Raw genomic sequence first — 17,481 nt, forward strand, 5'->3', positions numbered from 1 at the left:
GAGGCTAGAGTCTCCACAATCGAAGGCAACATCCACTAATCCCCCTGCTGTCTTCTTCCCCACTGTAGCGCCTACAATGCCCCACGTTCGGTGGTGCTGCACCGCGCCAAGCGCGGCTTCGGCTTCATTTTGCGTGGGGCCAAGGCCAGCTCCCAGCTGATGCAGCTGCGACCCTCGGAACGGTTTCCGGCTCTGCAGTATCTGGACGACGTGGATCCGGGCGGAGTGGCGGACATGGCCGGACTGCGGCCGGGCGACTTCCTGCTGACCATCAACGGGGAGGACGTGAGCGCCGCCTCGCACGAACAGGTGGTGGAGATGATCCGATCGGCGGGAGCCCTGGTCAATATGACGGTGATATCGCCGCAGTTCCCCCACCAGATGCAGGCCACAGTCCAGTACCTGCCCAGCGGGGCCAGGGCCGGCAGCCAGCACTTGTCGAGCGGACCGAGCACACCGCAGACATCGCACCGCCAGTGCGCCACACTGCCGCGCAAGATGTCAATGGGACCGGGCAGCCATGGCGGCTCCTCGGCCGGAGGGAGTGTGCGAATGGCACCCATGCCACCGCGAAGGGATCCGAAGACGACGCTGAGCGTGGGTCGTGCCAGGGCCAAGTCCATGGTGGCTGGCCTCGAGAATGGCGGCGAGAAGGAGGACGATGTGCCGCACACCAAGTCCAATTCGGTGGAGTCCATTGCCACGTCCATTGCGGCGTCCGCGTCCACAAGCAACGGCAACGGCAATGGCAACAACAATCAGACGGGACCCGGCACTCCCGTCCAGCTGCGCACGGCCAGCATCAAGGCCCGGCCCACATCCAGTCGAATCACGGCTGCCGAGCTGGAGGAGCTGTTCCAGCGGCAGCAGGGCGATGGCAGCGCCGCCAATGCCAGCCGCTATGCCACCATGATGACCAGCTCCCGGTTCCAGTCGGGCACGGACAGTGGCGCTGCCACGCCGCCCGCTACCAACGGATCGCCCATGCGGACCGGACCCCTGGTCTATGGCAGTGTGGCCGAAATGAAGCGCAAGACGGCCAGGAGCAAGCATGGAGGCGTCATTGGCAGTGGCAGCGGCACGTTGCGTGGCAAGCCAGTGGCCACGCCCACAGTGGGTGGAGCTGGCGGAGTAGGCGGCCCGGGCGGACGCGACTTGAAGCGATTCCACTCTACGCCCGATCTGCACGGTGCCCAGCTGCACGGCTCAGTCTCGTCCATCTGGCAGGCGGCCGGCAAGGGTCATCACTCGCAGGACGACGTGGCCACGCTGCACGCCTCGCTGCAGCGTCTCAACACCATGGAGGGCAAAGGAGGAGCCGGACCAGTGCTACCCCCACCTAATCATCCACCACCGCCACCGCCTGTCGGCCAGGTGGTCAAGGTGGAGACGCGCAGCAGCGTCTCGGAGTACGAGAGCACCATCTCCTTGCAGCAGAAGCTGAAGAAGCGGACCGAGAACGATGCCGTGACCAGTGCGGCCATCGATGGCGTCCAGAGCAGCTTCAATCCCTCGGCCAATGCCAAGATCTATGCCTCGCCCCAGGAGCTGCGCAACGTGATGGCCTGGAAGCTGCGCCAAGCGCAAGAGAAGCCGACACAGGAGACCTCTGCGAGCTCTCAGCAGCAGCAACAGCAGCAGCAACAGCAGCAGCAGCAACAGCAGCAGCAACAGGCACAGCACCAGGTCAGCCAGTATGCAGCTCCCACACAGATGCGTCCGCAGCAACAGCAGCAGCAACAGCAGCAGCAAAAGCAACAGCAGCAGCAACAGCAACAATCCCACTATGCGGCGCCCCAGGTGCAAGTTCAGCAGCAGCAACAGCAGCCGATACCCCAGTCCCCGCCCGCACCACCGCCTCCACAGTCTCAGTTTCAGCCACAGGCGCAGCCAGCGCCTGTTGCAGCTCAGCAAGCGACACAGAATGGAAATGGAAATGCCAGTGCAGGGGGAGGTGGAGGTGGAGCACCACCCATCCCAGAGCCGGACTACAGCTGCAGCGAGTCGGATGGTGAGGACGAGAATTCCATTCTGGTGGCGCGCAACACGAAGCTCAACGAGAAGATAGCCCTGTTCGATGTGCCCGAGACCAGCGGCAACAGTCAGGCCAGGTAAGCCAAGTGGAAGAAGAAGCCAAATCAGTGGCACAACGGGGGATCAACAATGTATGCTAATGTTTGTCTTTGTCTTCTCCCCAAAGTGGCAGCAGCTCGAACTCTGGCAGTGCGTCCATCTCACATTCGCTGTCGGTGGACGAGATCCAACGCATACGCAGCAATCTCAAGACCTCCAAGTCGTCGCCCAATGGCTTCGCAAAGAATCCAGAGGAGGAGCAAACGCAGCAACAGCAGCAGGTGCAGATGCAGGTGCAACAGCAGCCACAACCACACCCAGGACCAGGACCGGGTCCAGGCGAAGATGAGTGCGACACTAGCAGCTTTGCAGTAAGCAGCGATCAAGATGGTGTGATGGCCATAGCAGGTGGAGCAGCAGCAGCAGCAGTTGCAGTTGCAGCTACAGCCAAGCCCACAGACACCATCAAGAAGAAGCCGACAGTGACCATTGTGGAAGAGCCGAAGACTATACCCGATCAGCCCATGGCCAGCAGCAAGCCCATGGCCAAGACCACAATCAGCATAGGAGGAGCAAGTGGAGCAGCCAGCACCACGCTGACAGTCAAGCAGTTGGTGCAACAGCAGCACGTTCCCGCTATACAGCAGCAGCAGCAACAACAGCAGCAGCAGCTCGGCACCAAGCCGACAGCCACAGTGGCCACAATGGCCAGCAACATCAACATGAAATCTCTTGGCGGCAACAGTGCCACATCAGTGATGAGTCCACAGGTTCTGGGACGCATACCCAACGTGCATCACCATCAGCTGCAGCAGCAGCAGCAGCAGCAGCAGCAGCAGCAGCAACAGCAGCAACAGCAGCAACAACAGGCGAATCCCAACCAGAAATTGATAGCCACGCAGCAGCAGATCCTGCAGCAACAGCAACAGCAGCTGGCCCACCAACAACATCTGCAGCAGATCCTCAAGGCGAAGGCAGCCGCCGCCGGGGGAGCTAGCAACACGGCCGCCCTGGTGGCCAAGCATCAGCAGCAGTTGCACAAGGGAAACAGCGGCCACGAATCAGAGATGGAACAGCGCTCCGACCTGGAGGATGACGACGGAGACTTGAGCCCTTCGCCGCCTGCCAAGGCCTTTCAGCGGCACAACTCGCTCACACGCAAGCAGGCGGCGGCCATTGCCATGCAGCGGGGCGTGACTCGCACCTCGGCCGTCTCGCTGATGCAGTTGCCACCGCCCTTGGAGGCCGACAGCGATGGTGAGCCGTCACAGCACACACTGCAACGCCAGCATCCACATGCTCACCCACACCAGCTCCAGCAGCAGCTTCAGCAACAGCAGCAGCAACAGCAGCAGATCCAACACCAGCAGCAACAGCAGCAGATGGCCACGCATATTGTGGGCGTCTTGCCCAGCGGACAGTTGGTGGCTGTTGCCTCTGGTGCTGTTGCTGGTGGGCCGGGCGGTGCGGTTGTGGCGCAGCCTGGCAACAACAATATGCAGCTGTGCACCGATAACTTGGTCCTGGCGCCGCCGCCGCAGTTCTGCGATTGTAACGATGCCAAGCACGCGCCGCAATCGCAGCCCCATTTGCCGGCCAGCCAATACCATCCTCACAGCAGCAGCAGCAGCAGCAGCAGCAACTCCAGCAGCACCAACTCCAGCAACAGCAACAATTGCAACAGCAACAACTGCAACAGCTGCAACAGCAGCAGCAACAACAACAGCAACAGCAGCAACAACAGATGCTACACCACCACCAACGTCTGTCCGGTGGGGCTGGAGCTGGAGCCGTGGGCACCTTGGGACGTGTGCGCATCGTTGGGACCATGACCAAGGCCAATCACCATCGGCTGCACTAGGCTGAGCTGTAGGAGCTGCGGGAATCAAATCAAACATTTGCCAAATCGTTAATTCGTTAATTATAGTTAGTCAACAGTCATTGCCATTCACAAAGAATAGCTGCGGCTGCCTGCAATCGAGGAAAAGCGCCACAAGTAGTGCATTAAGCAACACATGACGGCATAGTAGCATAGCAGGCATAGCAATGAATCCATTTCAGACACAAATCGAATCCGTTGCTACTTCTGTATATTCAAAGCAAATACACAACATTCAAGTTCAAAGCGCTACACCCACAAGAAAGTAATTATAAATGCAAGAAATATTGTAGAACTAGAGGCGGAGATTATGTGCGTGTGTGTCTAATTTGTCGAAGCAATGCCCATATACCAGAGGGAAACTAAACGAAACACAATCTTAAATTACTTTTATTATATTTATTGCGTGTGATATAAATTTATGTAGGCTGACCCGAGACCAGCAACTAAACAAAAAAATATTTCTAATCTGACAGAGAAAGTGCAGGAGTATGTATGCAATATTTGATTATGTTAGTCACCAGATTCAATCGAAATCCCATTCCCAGCCATTGAAAACAAACTGAATCGAATTGAATGTATTCCTTCCTTTAGTTTGCTTTCGAACTGCACAATGTCGATGAAATGTCCCACATAGAAATAGCTACATACATAAATACGTATACATATATGCATAACATAACCGATTTAGTTGATAATGTTGAGGGGGCCGCCAGGGGCAAATTCATTTCTTCAGTATCCATCCATTGATCATTCGTGTTCGTCTTCGTGTTCGACTAGGGCACAAAACATTTAAGTGACATTAACATTATTAATTCAATACACAACTAGCGTAGGTTTTATATGCCTAACCGAGAATAAAGGAGAATACGATAGAAGTTGCACCGAGTAACAATAATATTTGAATTTGAGCATTTAGCCGAATTTCCAGTCAAGTCAAGTCAACTAAACTAAACTAAACTAAATACTAAACAGATACTAAAACTTATAATGTTTTTAAACATGAATATGCGAGTATATAACACGATATTCCATAGGCCGAAAATTTCATAATCCAAAAAGAAAAACATAATTGGAAATCGAAAACAAAAACAAAACGTAAATTTTTGCTAGTAAAATTTACAGATTTTTACTTTTAAAAGATTTTTTGTACAATTGTTTTTTAGAGAAAAACCCTGAAACTTGCCCAAGTATTACGAGAAAGATAACACAACGGAGGAAAGTGACGTATTATATTGAAAGAGGTTCTCAAATATTTGCCAGCGCTTAACGCAAATATTGTCATAGGCAACCCAAACTTATAGAATGCGTTTTCACAAATAACAATTATTATAACTAAGGCTGATTTTATTGCATAATTCATACAAAAACAAAACCACAGATAAAGATACAAGTACACATATATGCACTGAAGCAGAAAACAGAAACAGAATTCAAACACATTCATACACTGATAATGCAATTGAATAATTACGAAGAACTCCACTCACCAAAACAACCGATTGATGCATTTACACTGTTTAAACGAGGCGGCAGGCTCTTTGAGATATTGCTAGAATTGAATGGTTGAATACGAGTATAGTGAAATCTTTCCAATTGGCAGGCCGCACCTTTTCCCTAGCATCTAAGTGTTGAAAAGTTAGTACGCATAAAGCTAAACCATAAACATAATATAACATATGTACGAGTAATTATTGGCAGACCTAGAATCTAAATAGATTTTATCACACTTTTTAGTTCTCGCAATAGTTGCTAATTATTTGTAAATTGTTTTAGTTCCAACCCACACTTACACCCGCTTACATATACCTACAGAAATATGATTAGCCGTCAAGCCTGTTAGTTATTAAGTTTACCTGCCTGGGACATCCAAGTGGTTTGCTCAGTTCAGTCCTACACACGTCTAGACATACATTTGTAAACCTATATTATGCCCATTACATGTAAACCGATTACGTTCAGCTGTTCAGCGTGCAATTGCGAATGCCGAAAGCTATACGAGTATAAACGAATATTGAATATGCATACACACCAGAATGATAATGTTAAACTATTAAAGCACACTACACTCCCCACACACACACACACACACACACACTTTAAAAGCATGTATTTAAAATTATGGCAAATATCTATCATAAGTCGTCAAATATGCAATTATGTATTATGAACATGCGTATGAAGAATCAATAAATATTAATGAAAACTATTTGAACTGTTGCTGAGCCGAAAATTATAATCCAAGTCCATTCATGCCAATTGATATTTTTAGGCCCACAAATAACGGAGATAAAAATATATATATAACTGGAGAAAATAACTTTATAAGGACTCTGCCAAATCAATGATGTTTTTCCGATCACAGGAAGCCGTCCCGACCCGATCAGGGTACAAATAAAGGAGTGAGGCTTGTTGTTTTCAATTTTTATTCTTGACACCAAGGGCAATAAGGATACTGCCTTAGAATCTGCTATACACTCCTTATTTTTTTATTGGTCAGGGCGGGCCACGCCTCCATGTGATCGGGGAACTGATGAACAGTCTGAATCCTAATGATCTTGGGAAAAAAATTCCTATGCCCAACGGAGCCCAATTGGCCGAGATATAGCGTCCCGAACTTTTGGCTGCCAAATTTTCAAAATACTGGTTTTTTGTCATGAAGCTATATCTAAGCCATATAGCGCCCGATCTGGTCGTGGCATGTCTTTTCGTGACCGGGAGAGTCCTGCCCATCGTTTGGCATCTGAAAAAAGGACATCCAAGGAATACTGGTTTTCGCAAAAATCATGATGGTACCATCATGATTTTTGACGAAAATCGGCCTCACTTTTGTGAGCGATATTTTGATGCCAATCGACAGATCGGATCGTGACGATCTCGGAAAAGTAGGTCCTTCGAGAATCTGCCGCTATTTGTACGAGATATAGCGTTGTAAATAATACTGGTTTTTTTTTCTTTCCGCTAAATCTTTGCTATTTGTCCACCGATTTGGGAGTGCTTCACATCCTCGTGATCAGGAGAATTTCCCCGATCGTTTTTAATCGGTTTGGCATCAAGGACATCAAGAATTCAGGATTAAATTGCTATAACTCCGATATTTCTCATCCGATCCAGACGTGATACGTTTCCTCATGAGCGGAAGAGTCTTCAGTATCCTTTGAATTCATCAAGGACTTTAAGGACTGCAAGGATATTCCTTTATATGCCGTTATGTAATAAATTTGAACTAAAATGCCTATAACACTGCCATTTCCTGTCCGATCTGGGACTGTTTTTTATTTTCTTTCTTAACGCTTGATCTAAGCTATTTTTCGAACGATTTGGGCCTGCTACACCTCCTCGTGACTGGGGGAACAGACCTGTTTTGACGGAGTCCTTGTTAAGGACAGGTTAGTATAAAGACAAGTTAAAATTTATTTACAAAAGTAATATTTTTCTATTTTATTTTGTTACTTTCGTTCTGATTTCTTTAATATTAAAAGAACATCTATAAATGTTTGATTTGCTTCCCAACATTTTCATTTGTTTCTCGGAGGACAACAAACAGCAATCAGAAGACTCGTGCACCAATCAATATTGGCTAAACACAAACCAATCCAAGACGCTCGCTCAAACATAAATTGGCTTTTTTCGAGTTCATAGACGTAGGCTTAATGAAATGATCTCTCATTTGCGATGCACTTTCGCATTTTTCGTATTTTAAATAATTAAAGTTTTGGTTTGCCGCTGTCAGTTGTTTGCCTTCTCGTTAATTGATATTAAGTTATGATTTTCTTTTTTTTCTGGCCGTGTTCGGGCCCAAGCTTCGCAGAGAAACTGATCAATGGAACTGCGTAGCGAGGTGGCATCTCAATGATCACCTTACGATCTAGCTCGCTAGTTTGTTTCGCGTTGAAATATATATGTAATAATAATATGCCATATTGGATATAGTAATAATAATATGCTTGTATATATATAATATATAATTTGTATTTAATAATAGTGTATATATAATTTGCGGTTTTCGTATAATAATTATAAACAAATCTTCATCTCGTATCCGTATCATTTAGCATTAGTTACAAACTACAATTCGCGTATTTTTATTCATTTATAATTGTAATAGTAAATTTTGTTAGATTTCCTTCGTTTTTGTTTGTCTGCGGCTTAAATACTTGCTCTTATTTCTTTGTGTATGTATGTATGTGTGTATGTATGTTTATGTATATCTTTTGCTAGGCGTGTGCTGTGGAGTCGCTCTCTTGCTCCTACACATTCATGCGGATCCTTCCGAATCACGGTGGACACTGCAAAAATGGCTGTGAACTGTCTGTATGTCTGTCTCTGTAACTATATATTGTAAGTAGAACTGTGGAAGTGGCATCCGAGTGCCTGATTCAAAATTTCTATGGCCTCAACGGAACGTCTAACTTATGGACTTATGGAATTGCTCTAATTAGTTGTCGTACAATAATTTCATTGCTGGAATCTCTGGCGTTTTCTTTTTCTTATTTTCTGCTCAATAGTGTTCCTCCTCCTTTTCTTTATCGTATTATGTGTGGGCGTGGCATGGCATCACTTGGTAATGCGGCCAGGCGCATGCATTAAATATAAATTTCGATCTCATTCTCAAAACATTTTGTGGCTCCTTAGGACTAATTATACATATACTCGTAAATCGTTAGCGCTACTTTTACAAAAGTCAAATACATATATATATATATTATATATATATATATATCGAATCGCGTATATATGCGGATGTGTATGTCTGTTTGAATATTATGTATGTGTGTGTGTGTGTGTACATATATCAATTTATTTAACAAACTACTAATAATTACGTTTCACTACCAAAAACTACGCATAGTTGTATATATATAATATATCCATATACATATATAGTGTATATCTGTTAAATATGTTTTGTTTGCGCTTTTCTCGCACTGTTGCTCCGCTTTTAAAATTGCATTTAAAAATGAATTCCATTAAAAAAATTAATGTACAATAATAATTATAATTATAATAATAATAACTGTTTCTTTTTCCCGAATGAATTTTTGTGTTTTAAAAGTTCTCGCCCCTCTCCCGCGGTTTATTTTGTGTTTTTGCTTTTTGTTGATTTCTTATTTGATTCGTAGGTTCTCTCTTATTTCTCAATTTTTGTTTAAGCATTTAAAATATCACCAATATTTTTGCTCATTCCTCGACAGATTCTCAATTTCGTTTCCCCATTTTTTTTTATTTTGTAATTTTTTTTTTTTTTTTAATTTTGTCGATTTTTTTTTTGTTTTAATAAAAACTAAATAAAATTAAATACAATATAAAATGTACAACTATTTTGTGTTTTGCTTTTGTTTTGTTTCTCCCTTTTGTTGTTGGTTCTTTTTGCTTTTGCTTTCCATTGTTTTTAGTTTTAAGTTCTTTGTTACTTGTTATAAATTTGTATGTATTTTTTCTTGTGGCTTTTGCTTAAGTAATCAAATGAAGTGGGGGCGGCGCACTTGGCACCACTGGGCGTGGCACAAACATTTGCATTAAGTACAAGTGCTTAAGTGTTTTGGTGGCGTGGCATGTCGCTCCTATTGCGAGTATTGGTTGATTTTAAAGTACTTGTGAATACTTTTTGATTTTCCTCAGTTGATGGCCTGGCATATTGGTTATATGGAATGTCTTGCGAACTCTAGCCGCTGCCACGCCCAGTGTCCGTACGCCCTGCACCTTGGACTTTGTGCAGCTCGGATAATACAATCGCTTCCATGTGATACAGTGGAGCCAGCGTGAAACTAGAAATTATAGTACATAGACGAACGGAACTTAGCTTAGGTATACTCGTACACCCGCACGAGTGGGTATTAATTCACACACACAATTAACAAACAAATTAACTTCATTGGCAGGGACGGGGCATGGGCATGTGCATGGGCCAGGGGCGGGGGGTTCGGTTCAGTTTTGGGATGAGGCTGGCCAAGACCAATAACAACAATAGGCAACAAAACAAAAATTGTGAACAAAACTGAGGCAACAATGTGGTGGTGCTGGTGGTGGATGCTGGTGGTGGATGCTGGTGGTGGATGATGGAGACTACTTCAACGAATCTACGGCATATTGAAGTCCTGCAGATTAAAGTTGTCGTTGTCGAGGGAGTTGATCAGATCCTGCGTGGAGAAATTGCTGTCCACCGGCAGGTTGTCAAGGAATTCGAGACACAAGTCATTCGAGTTGGCCACCACCGAGTTGATCGTCTGGCTTATCGAGCTGGCGCTGGCAATTGTGCTGGATGCGTTGCCACCAACCGCTCCCACCCCACCTGCACCAACGCCGACGCCGCCTCCGTTGTTATTACTAGCCGATCCCGGACCGCCGCCCTGACCCTGGCCCTGCATCTGCAGCAGTTGCTGCTGCTGGTGCGTGGTCGTGGTGCTGCTCTGGACAAACTGCTGCTGCTGCTGCATGGTGATCTGCTGCTGCGTCTGGGTCATGTGCATGCTGGACATTTGCATCTGGCTGGCCATCATGTTGCCGCCGGCCGCCGACTGCTGCTGCTGCAGGAGCTGTTGCATCTGCATGTTGCCGCCAGCACCGGGTCCCATGTGCTGCTGTTGCTGTTGTTGTTGGCGCATCAGTTGTTGCTGCATCTGTGCCGGAGTCAGTTGCATTTGCGGCACATTCGGGCCGGACATCATGCCGCCGCCTCCGCCATTGGGTCCGCTGCCAGGCGCATTAGGGGCTCCGTTGGGCATGAAGTTTCCTGTAAGAGGAGGCGAAAGTTAATAACTGCAGCGACACACATTCCATCTTCAATCTTCATTCCACTCACCACTATTGAAACCGCCTGGGCCCTGCCGCATGGGGCCGCCGGGTCCGGGACCGCCGAAGCCCATTTGCGACTGCTGCTGGGACATCATCATGTGCCGCCATTCCTGCTGCGATCCTAGGGGCATGCCGTCGGGCGTCACTTGGACATTGGGGGGCCGCTGCTGGGGCCCACCCATGGGTCCGCCTGCACCGCCGCCGTACGGACCACCCATTCCGCCACGCGGACCACCGCCAGCAACGCCGTGCTGCTGCATGTACATGGCCGCGTGCTGGGGCCGCATCATCGGTCCCGAAGGAGGAATCGGCTGCTGAGTCATGCGGCGCATGGCCGCCGCCTGGGCAGCGCTGTTGGGAAAGCGCCCACCACCGTTGCCTCCTCCACCGCCCACTCCTCCGACCCCGCCCACACCAACACCGCCCCCACCCACCGTCTGCTGCATCATCTGGGCCTGCATCAGCTGCGCCTTGGTGGCATTGTACTCCGGAGGAGGCGGACGCGCGCCGGACATGTGCTGCTGCTGCTGCTGCATGGCCTGGGCGCGCATCATCTGCTGCTGCTGCAGGAACTTGGCCTGGTTAGGCCCTGGACCAGGAACCTGGCCGGGACCTGGCCCCACTCCGCCTCCGCCGCCGCCCATCATCATCTGGGCATTGGGACCAGCCGCATTCGGGTTCATCTGCATGGGGTTCATGGGTCCGCCCATCTGCATGCCCGGCATGCCGCCCATCGGTCCTCCCATCTGATTCATTGCACCGTTGCTAGGTCCACCGGCGGGCCCATTGCTAGGCATGCCTCCGCCGCCTCCATTGCCGACGCCCACGCCCACGCCAACCCCAACGCCCACGCCCGGGCCCTGGGGTCCCTGTTGCATGAGCGGAACATTGGGACCGTTTGCATTTGCCGCTGCCTGCGCCTGCGCTGCTGCTGCCGCCGCTGCTGCAGCTGCAGCCTGCGCCTGGGTCTGACGCTGCCGCATATTGGGTGGCACCTGCTGCTGCTGCTGTTGGGCGGCTGCCTGTTGCTGCTGGGCAGCTGCTGCTGCCGCCGCCGCTGCTGCTGCCTGTTGTTGTTGCTGCTGCTGCTGCTGCTGGCTGAAGCTCATGCTTTGGCTTTGGGAGAGCGAGAAGCCATCGGAGGGTACTGCAAGGGGAAGCAGAGATTAGCGATTGAGATTAGTTGCATGTGGAGAGAGAGGAAGGAGGGATGGGCACTTACCGTTTGCGTTACTCATATTTTGATTTGGTTGCTGCTGCTGCTGCTGTCCGGGATTGGGTCCGCCATTGCCCACGCCCACTCCGACGCCCACTCCAGCCCCAGCATTGCCGCTATGCGGTTGCTGCTGCTGCTGGGGATTGGGTCCACCGTTGCCAGGCTGCTGCTGCTGTTGCTGCTGTTGCTGCTGCTGCTGCTGGGCCTGCTGCTGGCTGAAGAAGACGCCCTGTTGGGCGGCCACGGAGACATTGCTCTTCATGTCACCACTCAGATGCAGATGCTGACCAGCCGACACCTGTTGGGAAGGGCAAGAACGGATGGGTTTGCCGATTAGTATGATTATTCATATGGAATTTTGAGGCGAGTCTGTCGCATCCACTGCCAGTGGGTCCTTGTTCAACCCCCGACCCATTGCCCATTCCTGGCACTCTGCTAATTTGCCATCCATTGCCATCCGGGCGACACATTTTGGAAGCCAAGACCTGACACATTGCTTGGCATCCACATGCACATCCCCCCCGCCACCAATCCAAAGCCGCAGCCAGAGACAGTTCCGCAGCGGCCACCCCAGCACCTACTCCATTTGAAGCTGTCTCATTTGCTGTCAGCTCCATGTGTCACACACACACACACTCGCAGACACAGAGAAAGAGAGAAGGAGAGAAGGAGAGAGGCTTTCAAGCTTATTATAGCCACGGTGGATTTTGAATCCTCATTGACTGACACACACACGCAGAGGCAGAGTGCAGAGTGGGAGAAGGGACCACGATGAGAGCAAAGCATAAATCTTTCGGCACTTTTTCATAGTCAACTTTCGTGTGTGTCTGTTCTGTTTGTCTCTCTTTCCAACTGCGGCTGCTGCTGCTTACTTCTGCACTTCTGTTTCGCTCGCACACTCGCATGGGCGAGCAACAAAATTTGCCATTCATTTGTTATTGTAATGGGCCCGACAACAGCGCAGCCGAAATGCAAAATAAGCGTAGGAAAGAGCCAGGGAGCAGCGGCGATCGACCTCCGCCGCTCTGCTGGCATTTCAATGCCAACCCTCTCCACGACGCTGTCCTCGCTGCCGTCCTCGCCTCGGGTTCGTCCTCGCTGCCTGTCGCCTGCTCTCTCTCTCCCTTGCTTGCAAACCAGACGCATCAGCAGAGGCAACAAAAATAAATCTTGACGCCGCAGCGACGCTTGGGCCAGTGACCATTCCGGAACCAGCGAACACCCTGGATTCAAAGTAATCTGTAGGCTTCATAGTTTCCATTACTCTTTCTTTGCGGTTTCGATGGCTTTCACTGTATTTGTTCTAGTTTTTGCTTTCTGCTGCTGCTGTTGCTGCTGCAGCTGGTGGGTGGTCTTATTTTGTACAGAGAACTAAGCATTTACCACCCAATCTTGATCAGCATCAACAGTCGCTTGGACATAGCCATGCAAATATCTATTCTGTCTGGTTTTATGTGTTCACAAAAATATAAAAAAGTCAAAAACGCACTAAATGTATTCCACTTTGCAGCGATATTTTTCTAATGTTCCATCGAACTGAATTTAAAAAGCACAGGATTGATTGTGTAGCTGGTAACTTGTCTTAGCACACATGTACGGGTGTACGGTAGCTGCCGTGGAATGGGGGCAGTGCAAGGGTATCAAGAGCTTCGCTCCCCAAAGCACAAATTTCGTTCATGTTTCTTTTGCTGCTGTTGCTGTTGCCTGGCTGTGCCCTGCCTATTGTTTTAATTTATTGTGTGCGTGTGTGTGCTTTCTGCAGCTCCACGCACTTTCATTCGGCGTTCGCTCGCGTGTAAACGAGAGAGCCGACCAGCCCGGCATAGAATGAGTGGCGTAAAGTACACTGATTAAAAGTCATGGACTCGCGTCGGGGGCTAATTGAAGTTTAGTGCCTTGGCTTTGGCTTTGGCATTGGACTGCTCTTGCCCTTGCATTTTATTCTGCGACCCATAAATAATTTCAGCCGCCTTTTCGCCTTCGAGGCTGAGGTGTGAAAGAGAGCGCCATGGGGGTGAGGTGGGGGTGGCAAGCGCTTCACTATGTATACGCAAATGTTACCCTGCGAGTGTGTTGTAATGTCTCTGGGTTGAGCGAAAGATGTGGCGGAACCTGCCATGGCCATAGCATACATTTTGGGGGCATTGTGTGCTTTCGGCGCCTCTCCTTCTTCGCACAATTCCCACGCGCAAATGGAGTCGATGAGCTTTGGGTTGAACATCGATTGGCGTTTGGGAAGCAGGGCAGATCGAAAGGAACAAGTTCATAAAACAAATCATTACTGCAGCTTTCATAAAGGAGCAAGCAAACACACAAAGTACGCCCACACACAGCACACACACCGCCCACACACACCATACATAAAATATCAATAAAAAAAAAAAGTTTAAAGGTAACGACGACGACGGCTTGGCGGCCATGTAGCCACACCAGGAGCAGGAGCAGGGAGCTGTAGAGCTTTAGAGCTGTAGTGGGGTGCGGAGGCTTCTGGGGGCTAGCCGGAGACGCCGCACGAGCGCGTAAATCCTGCAGCTATTACCCCAGCGCCGCCATATTGATTGCGCTGGAGACAACACACACACACACACACACACACACACAATACATATAAGGGAGAGAGCAGCAGCAGTAGCAGCAGCAGCAGCAAGGATTCTTCTTCTAAGCAGGAAATGCGCATTTGACAAGCCAAAAAGATTGCCGCACGCCCCACGCGCTCTCAAGGGAATGATATCCTACTGGATACGGGTTGGGGCAAGTCATGGGTAGGGGGTTGTAGACTGTGTAGATGTTTGGGCGGTTGGGTGGTTGGGCGGGTGGTTTGGGTATGCCTTGCATATAGACTTGACAATGATATATGTGACTATTCTGCACGTGTGTGTGTGTTGTGTCTGTGTGTGCCTTGTGTGTGTGTGTGACATATGTAAGCCCAAGCGCAACAAAAAAAACGGAACCAAACGGAATGAAATAAAACTCCAAAAGAAGTTCGGTCCCCTTTTAAGGGTTCGCGTTTTTAGGTGGGGTGAAGCGGAGCAACAGAGCGACAGAGCGACACTGTATCTGGTACTAACACTTAGCTGACCAGGCACAACTGTACATACAACATGCCCCGGTAGCCCTTGGAACTTGACGCAAGCCCAAAAACTGCACTTAGGCTAATCGAAAATCACACCCCCGCCCGTCCATTCACAGAAAACAGGTGCGAAAAATCTCAACAAAAAGGCATTTTGATTAATTATTTTACAGACAAAAACCCCACTCCGTTCCTGCAGTCTAGACCCGTACAGAAGAAGAAGAAGAAGTCACTTTTCCATGCTAAAATAGTAGTGTGTAGTAGCTATAATTGAAGTTACTTAAAGTAAGTAGAACAGGAGGCGGGCAGGCAGGCAGCCAGGCAGCAACATCCCAGAGCCAACAGCCAACAGCCCACATATCCAATCCACACTTTGTGCCGTGTCTGGCAACGGACCAAAAATTGAAGAGTCAATGAAATTAGCAAAGAGAGGCGGCGGCCACGCCTACTGACCGCCCACTAACAACAACCCAAAACATGACTTAGTCTGCGCTTTGCTTTAGTTTCGCTTTTCGCTCCCATTTTCCATATTTCTCCGCCTGCCATTTCCTTTCCTTTCCCATCCCTTCTCTTCCTTTTTTTTTGGCAGTGAAGCCAAAAAATCCAAAATGAAGCCAAGAGAATGTACGACAGGCGTACAGGGTGGGTGGGCGGTAGAGGTGGAAGTGGGGCACCCTGTTGGGTGTCTGTCATGTGATATTTGTGCGACATAAACTAGCTGCTGCCTCTGCTCGCCATGCCTCTCCTCTCTACACTGAACTTCTCTTCGTTCTGTGTTCTTTAACAAAATTATGACAAGGAGAAAGAGAGAGAGAGAGAAAAGGAGCTGAAGAAAATCTCGTTTGGCAAAGCGTTAAAGCGAAGCGAATTTGATTTTTAATTGTCAGAGACAAGCAAGCAAAAAAACAGATCCTTAAGCTGACATTAATGAATGTTAATAGTTTTAATATATTTATAGATTCTATGCGGAAATAAAAATCGTAGAAATGTCATACGGAATATGCATCTGAGTACCCGCCTAGTCCCCAAAAAAGAGCCCGAAACACACCATAAAGTAACCAAAGACAGAAATCGAAAGGATTTCTAACAAGATTTTACACATTCAAGCAATCGAAGTAGACCCCCAAATCCACTGTTGTGGCATTTCCTTTAATTATGCTCACATTGGGTGTCAGATTCCCTGCACTGACTGACTACTGCTCCTCAGCAAACTCAATCCAATCGCATTCCTGGCCTGGCCATGCCTTCCAGGGCAATCTGCAATCCTCGACAGGTTGCCAGGATGCGAGCGGAGCGGTTATAACTTTCACAGAACAACAACAACAAGGAAGACCAAGGAAGACATACGAGTATATCCATTGCCATTCTCATCCAGAGTCCCATCATCATCATCATCATCACCATCCACATCAGCATCGTTGTTGATGCCGGCATATCAGCTAACTTTCAACGCGGCAAGCGGTGGGCTCCACTATATGCCAGGTCCCAAGGGATGGCAGGTCCCGTTCCCACAGCGAAGGAGATATAAGGTAAGGGGGGAGGAGAGAGTGGAATATGCACATGCATATGCATGTGTGGGTGTGTGGGTGTGTGAAAACTTTTGAAACAGTTGCAGTTTGCACACAATGCCAGACAATCTGCAACCAGCGACCCCAACTATCGGGGGAATGAGAGAAAGGGGAAGGCATGGATGAACACAATAGCTGACGGACTCAACTCCCACTACCCAACCACCCACCCACCATCCCACCCCCCCTGCTTGAATGCGGTTCCTGCAACATCGGTGTCCATGTCCGTGCGTGTGTTTGTGTGTGTGTGTGTTGGGGCTGCTGCTGCAGCATGTCAATGATCATAAATTAAACTTGCAATAATTATAAATTAAATTTTGGCATAAATGGCCCTAAGAGCCGCTTCCCATACCCCACCTCGTCCCATTCCCAATACATACAGAAGAGTAGAAGGACGAGCCACCCTCCCACTCCCACTGCCACTGCCACTCCGACTTCCCCTCGCCTATTTGTGCCCCAAAATGAACTGCACTATATGCATATGTCATTCGGTCTGGTTGGGTCGTAGTGCAGCATGGAGCTCGCTTAAATTATTGGGGGGGTTTGGGGGCGTTGGATCGATTCGATTCGGTTTGTTTGTTTGCTCGTTCTGGGTGTCCACATACACATACATACGTAAATGCACGTGGAGGCACTTGCAACTCAGGCACACCTGTGTGTGAAATTTATGAAAATATTTTAATTGATCGCCTGTCAGAAAGTAAACCTGGCCAGCCCTTCCACCCTTCCTTCTCTCTGTGTTGAAAGTGCAATCAAATTCGAAGCACCGAAATACCCAACCATGCCACAATACAGATTCCCAGCATGCATAGTATATCTTGTCAGATGAGTTCCCAAAAATCGCATTAATTGAATTCTTATACCCAGAATTTTCTCGCCT

The 17,481-nt window shown here is 48.8% G+C and overlaps 2 protein-coding genes across 4 annotated transcripts in view; one reads left to right on the forward strand and one right to left on the reverse strand.

Annotated features, from left to right (window-relative positions):
- LOC111080921 (AF4/FMR2 family member lilli) overlaps nt 1–6,161 on the forward strand; it is a 67,114-nt gene extending 60,953 nt beyond the window's left edge. The window contains exons 12-14 of the mRNA XM_041593134.1: nt 69–2,111; nt 2,201–3,685; nt 3,739–6,161. Coding sequence (XP_041449068.1) covers nt 69–2,111; nt 2,201–3,685; nt 3,739–3,934 — 3,724 coding nt within the window. The 3' untranslated portion in view covers nt 3,935–6,161. The remainder of the gene's footprint in view (nt 1–68; nt 2,112–2,200; nt 3,686–3,738) is intronic.
- Nucleotides 6,162–9,338: 3,177 nt separating this feature from the next.
- LOC111080920 (neurogenic protein mastermind) overlaps nt 9,339–17,481 on the reverse strand; it is a 65,206-nt gene continuing 57,063 nt past the window's right edge. For all 3 annotated transcript variants that reach the window (XM_041593127.1, XM_041593128.1, XM_022376775.2), the window contains 3 exons: nt 11,970–12,261; nt 10,755–11,894; nt 9,339–10,685 (listed from right to left, as the gene is read on the reverse strand). In XM_041593127.1, coding sequence (XP_041449061.1) covers nt 10,033–10,685; nt 10,755–11,894; nt 11,970–12,261 — 2,085 coding nt within the window. In that variant the 3' untranslated portion in view covers nt 9,339–10,032. The remainder of the gene's footprint in view (nt 10,686–10,754; nt 11,895–11,969; nt 12,262–17,481) is intronic.

Source organism: Drosophila obscura, unplaced genomic scaffold, assembly GCF_018151105.1.
Source record: "Drosophila obscura isolate BZ-5 IFL unplaced genomic scaffold, ASM1815110v1 contig_186, whole genome shotgun sequence".
Classification (NCBI taxonomy): domain Eukaryota; kingdom Metazoa; phylum Arthropoda; class Insecta; order Diptera; family Drosophilidae; genus Drosophila; species Drosophila obscura.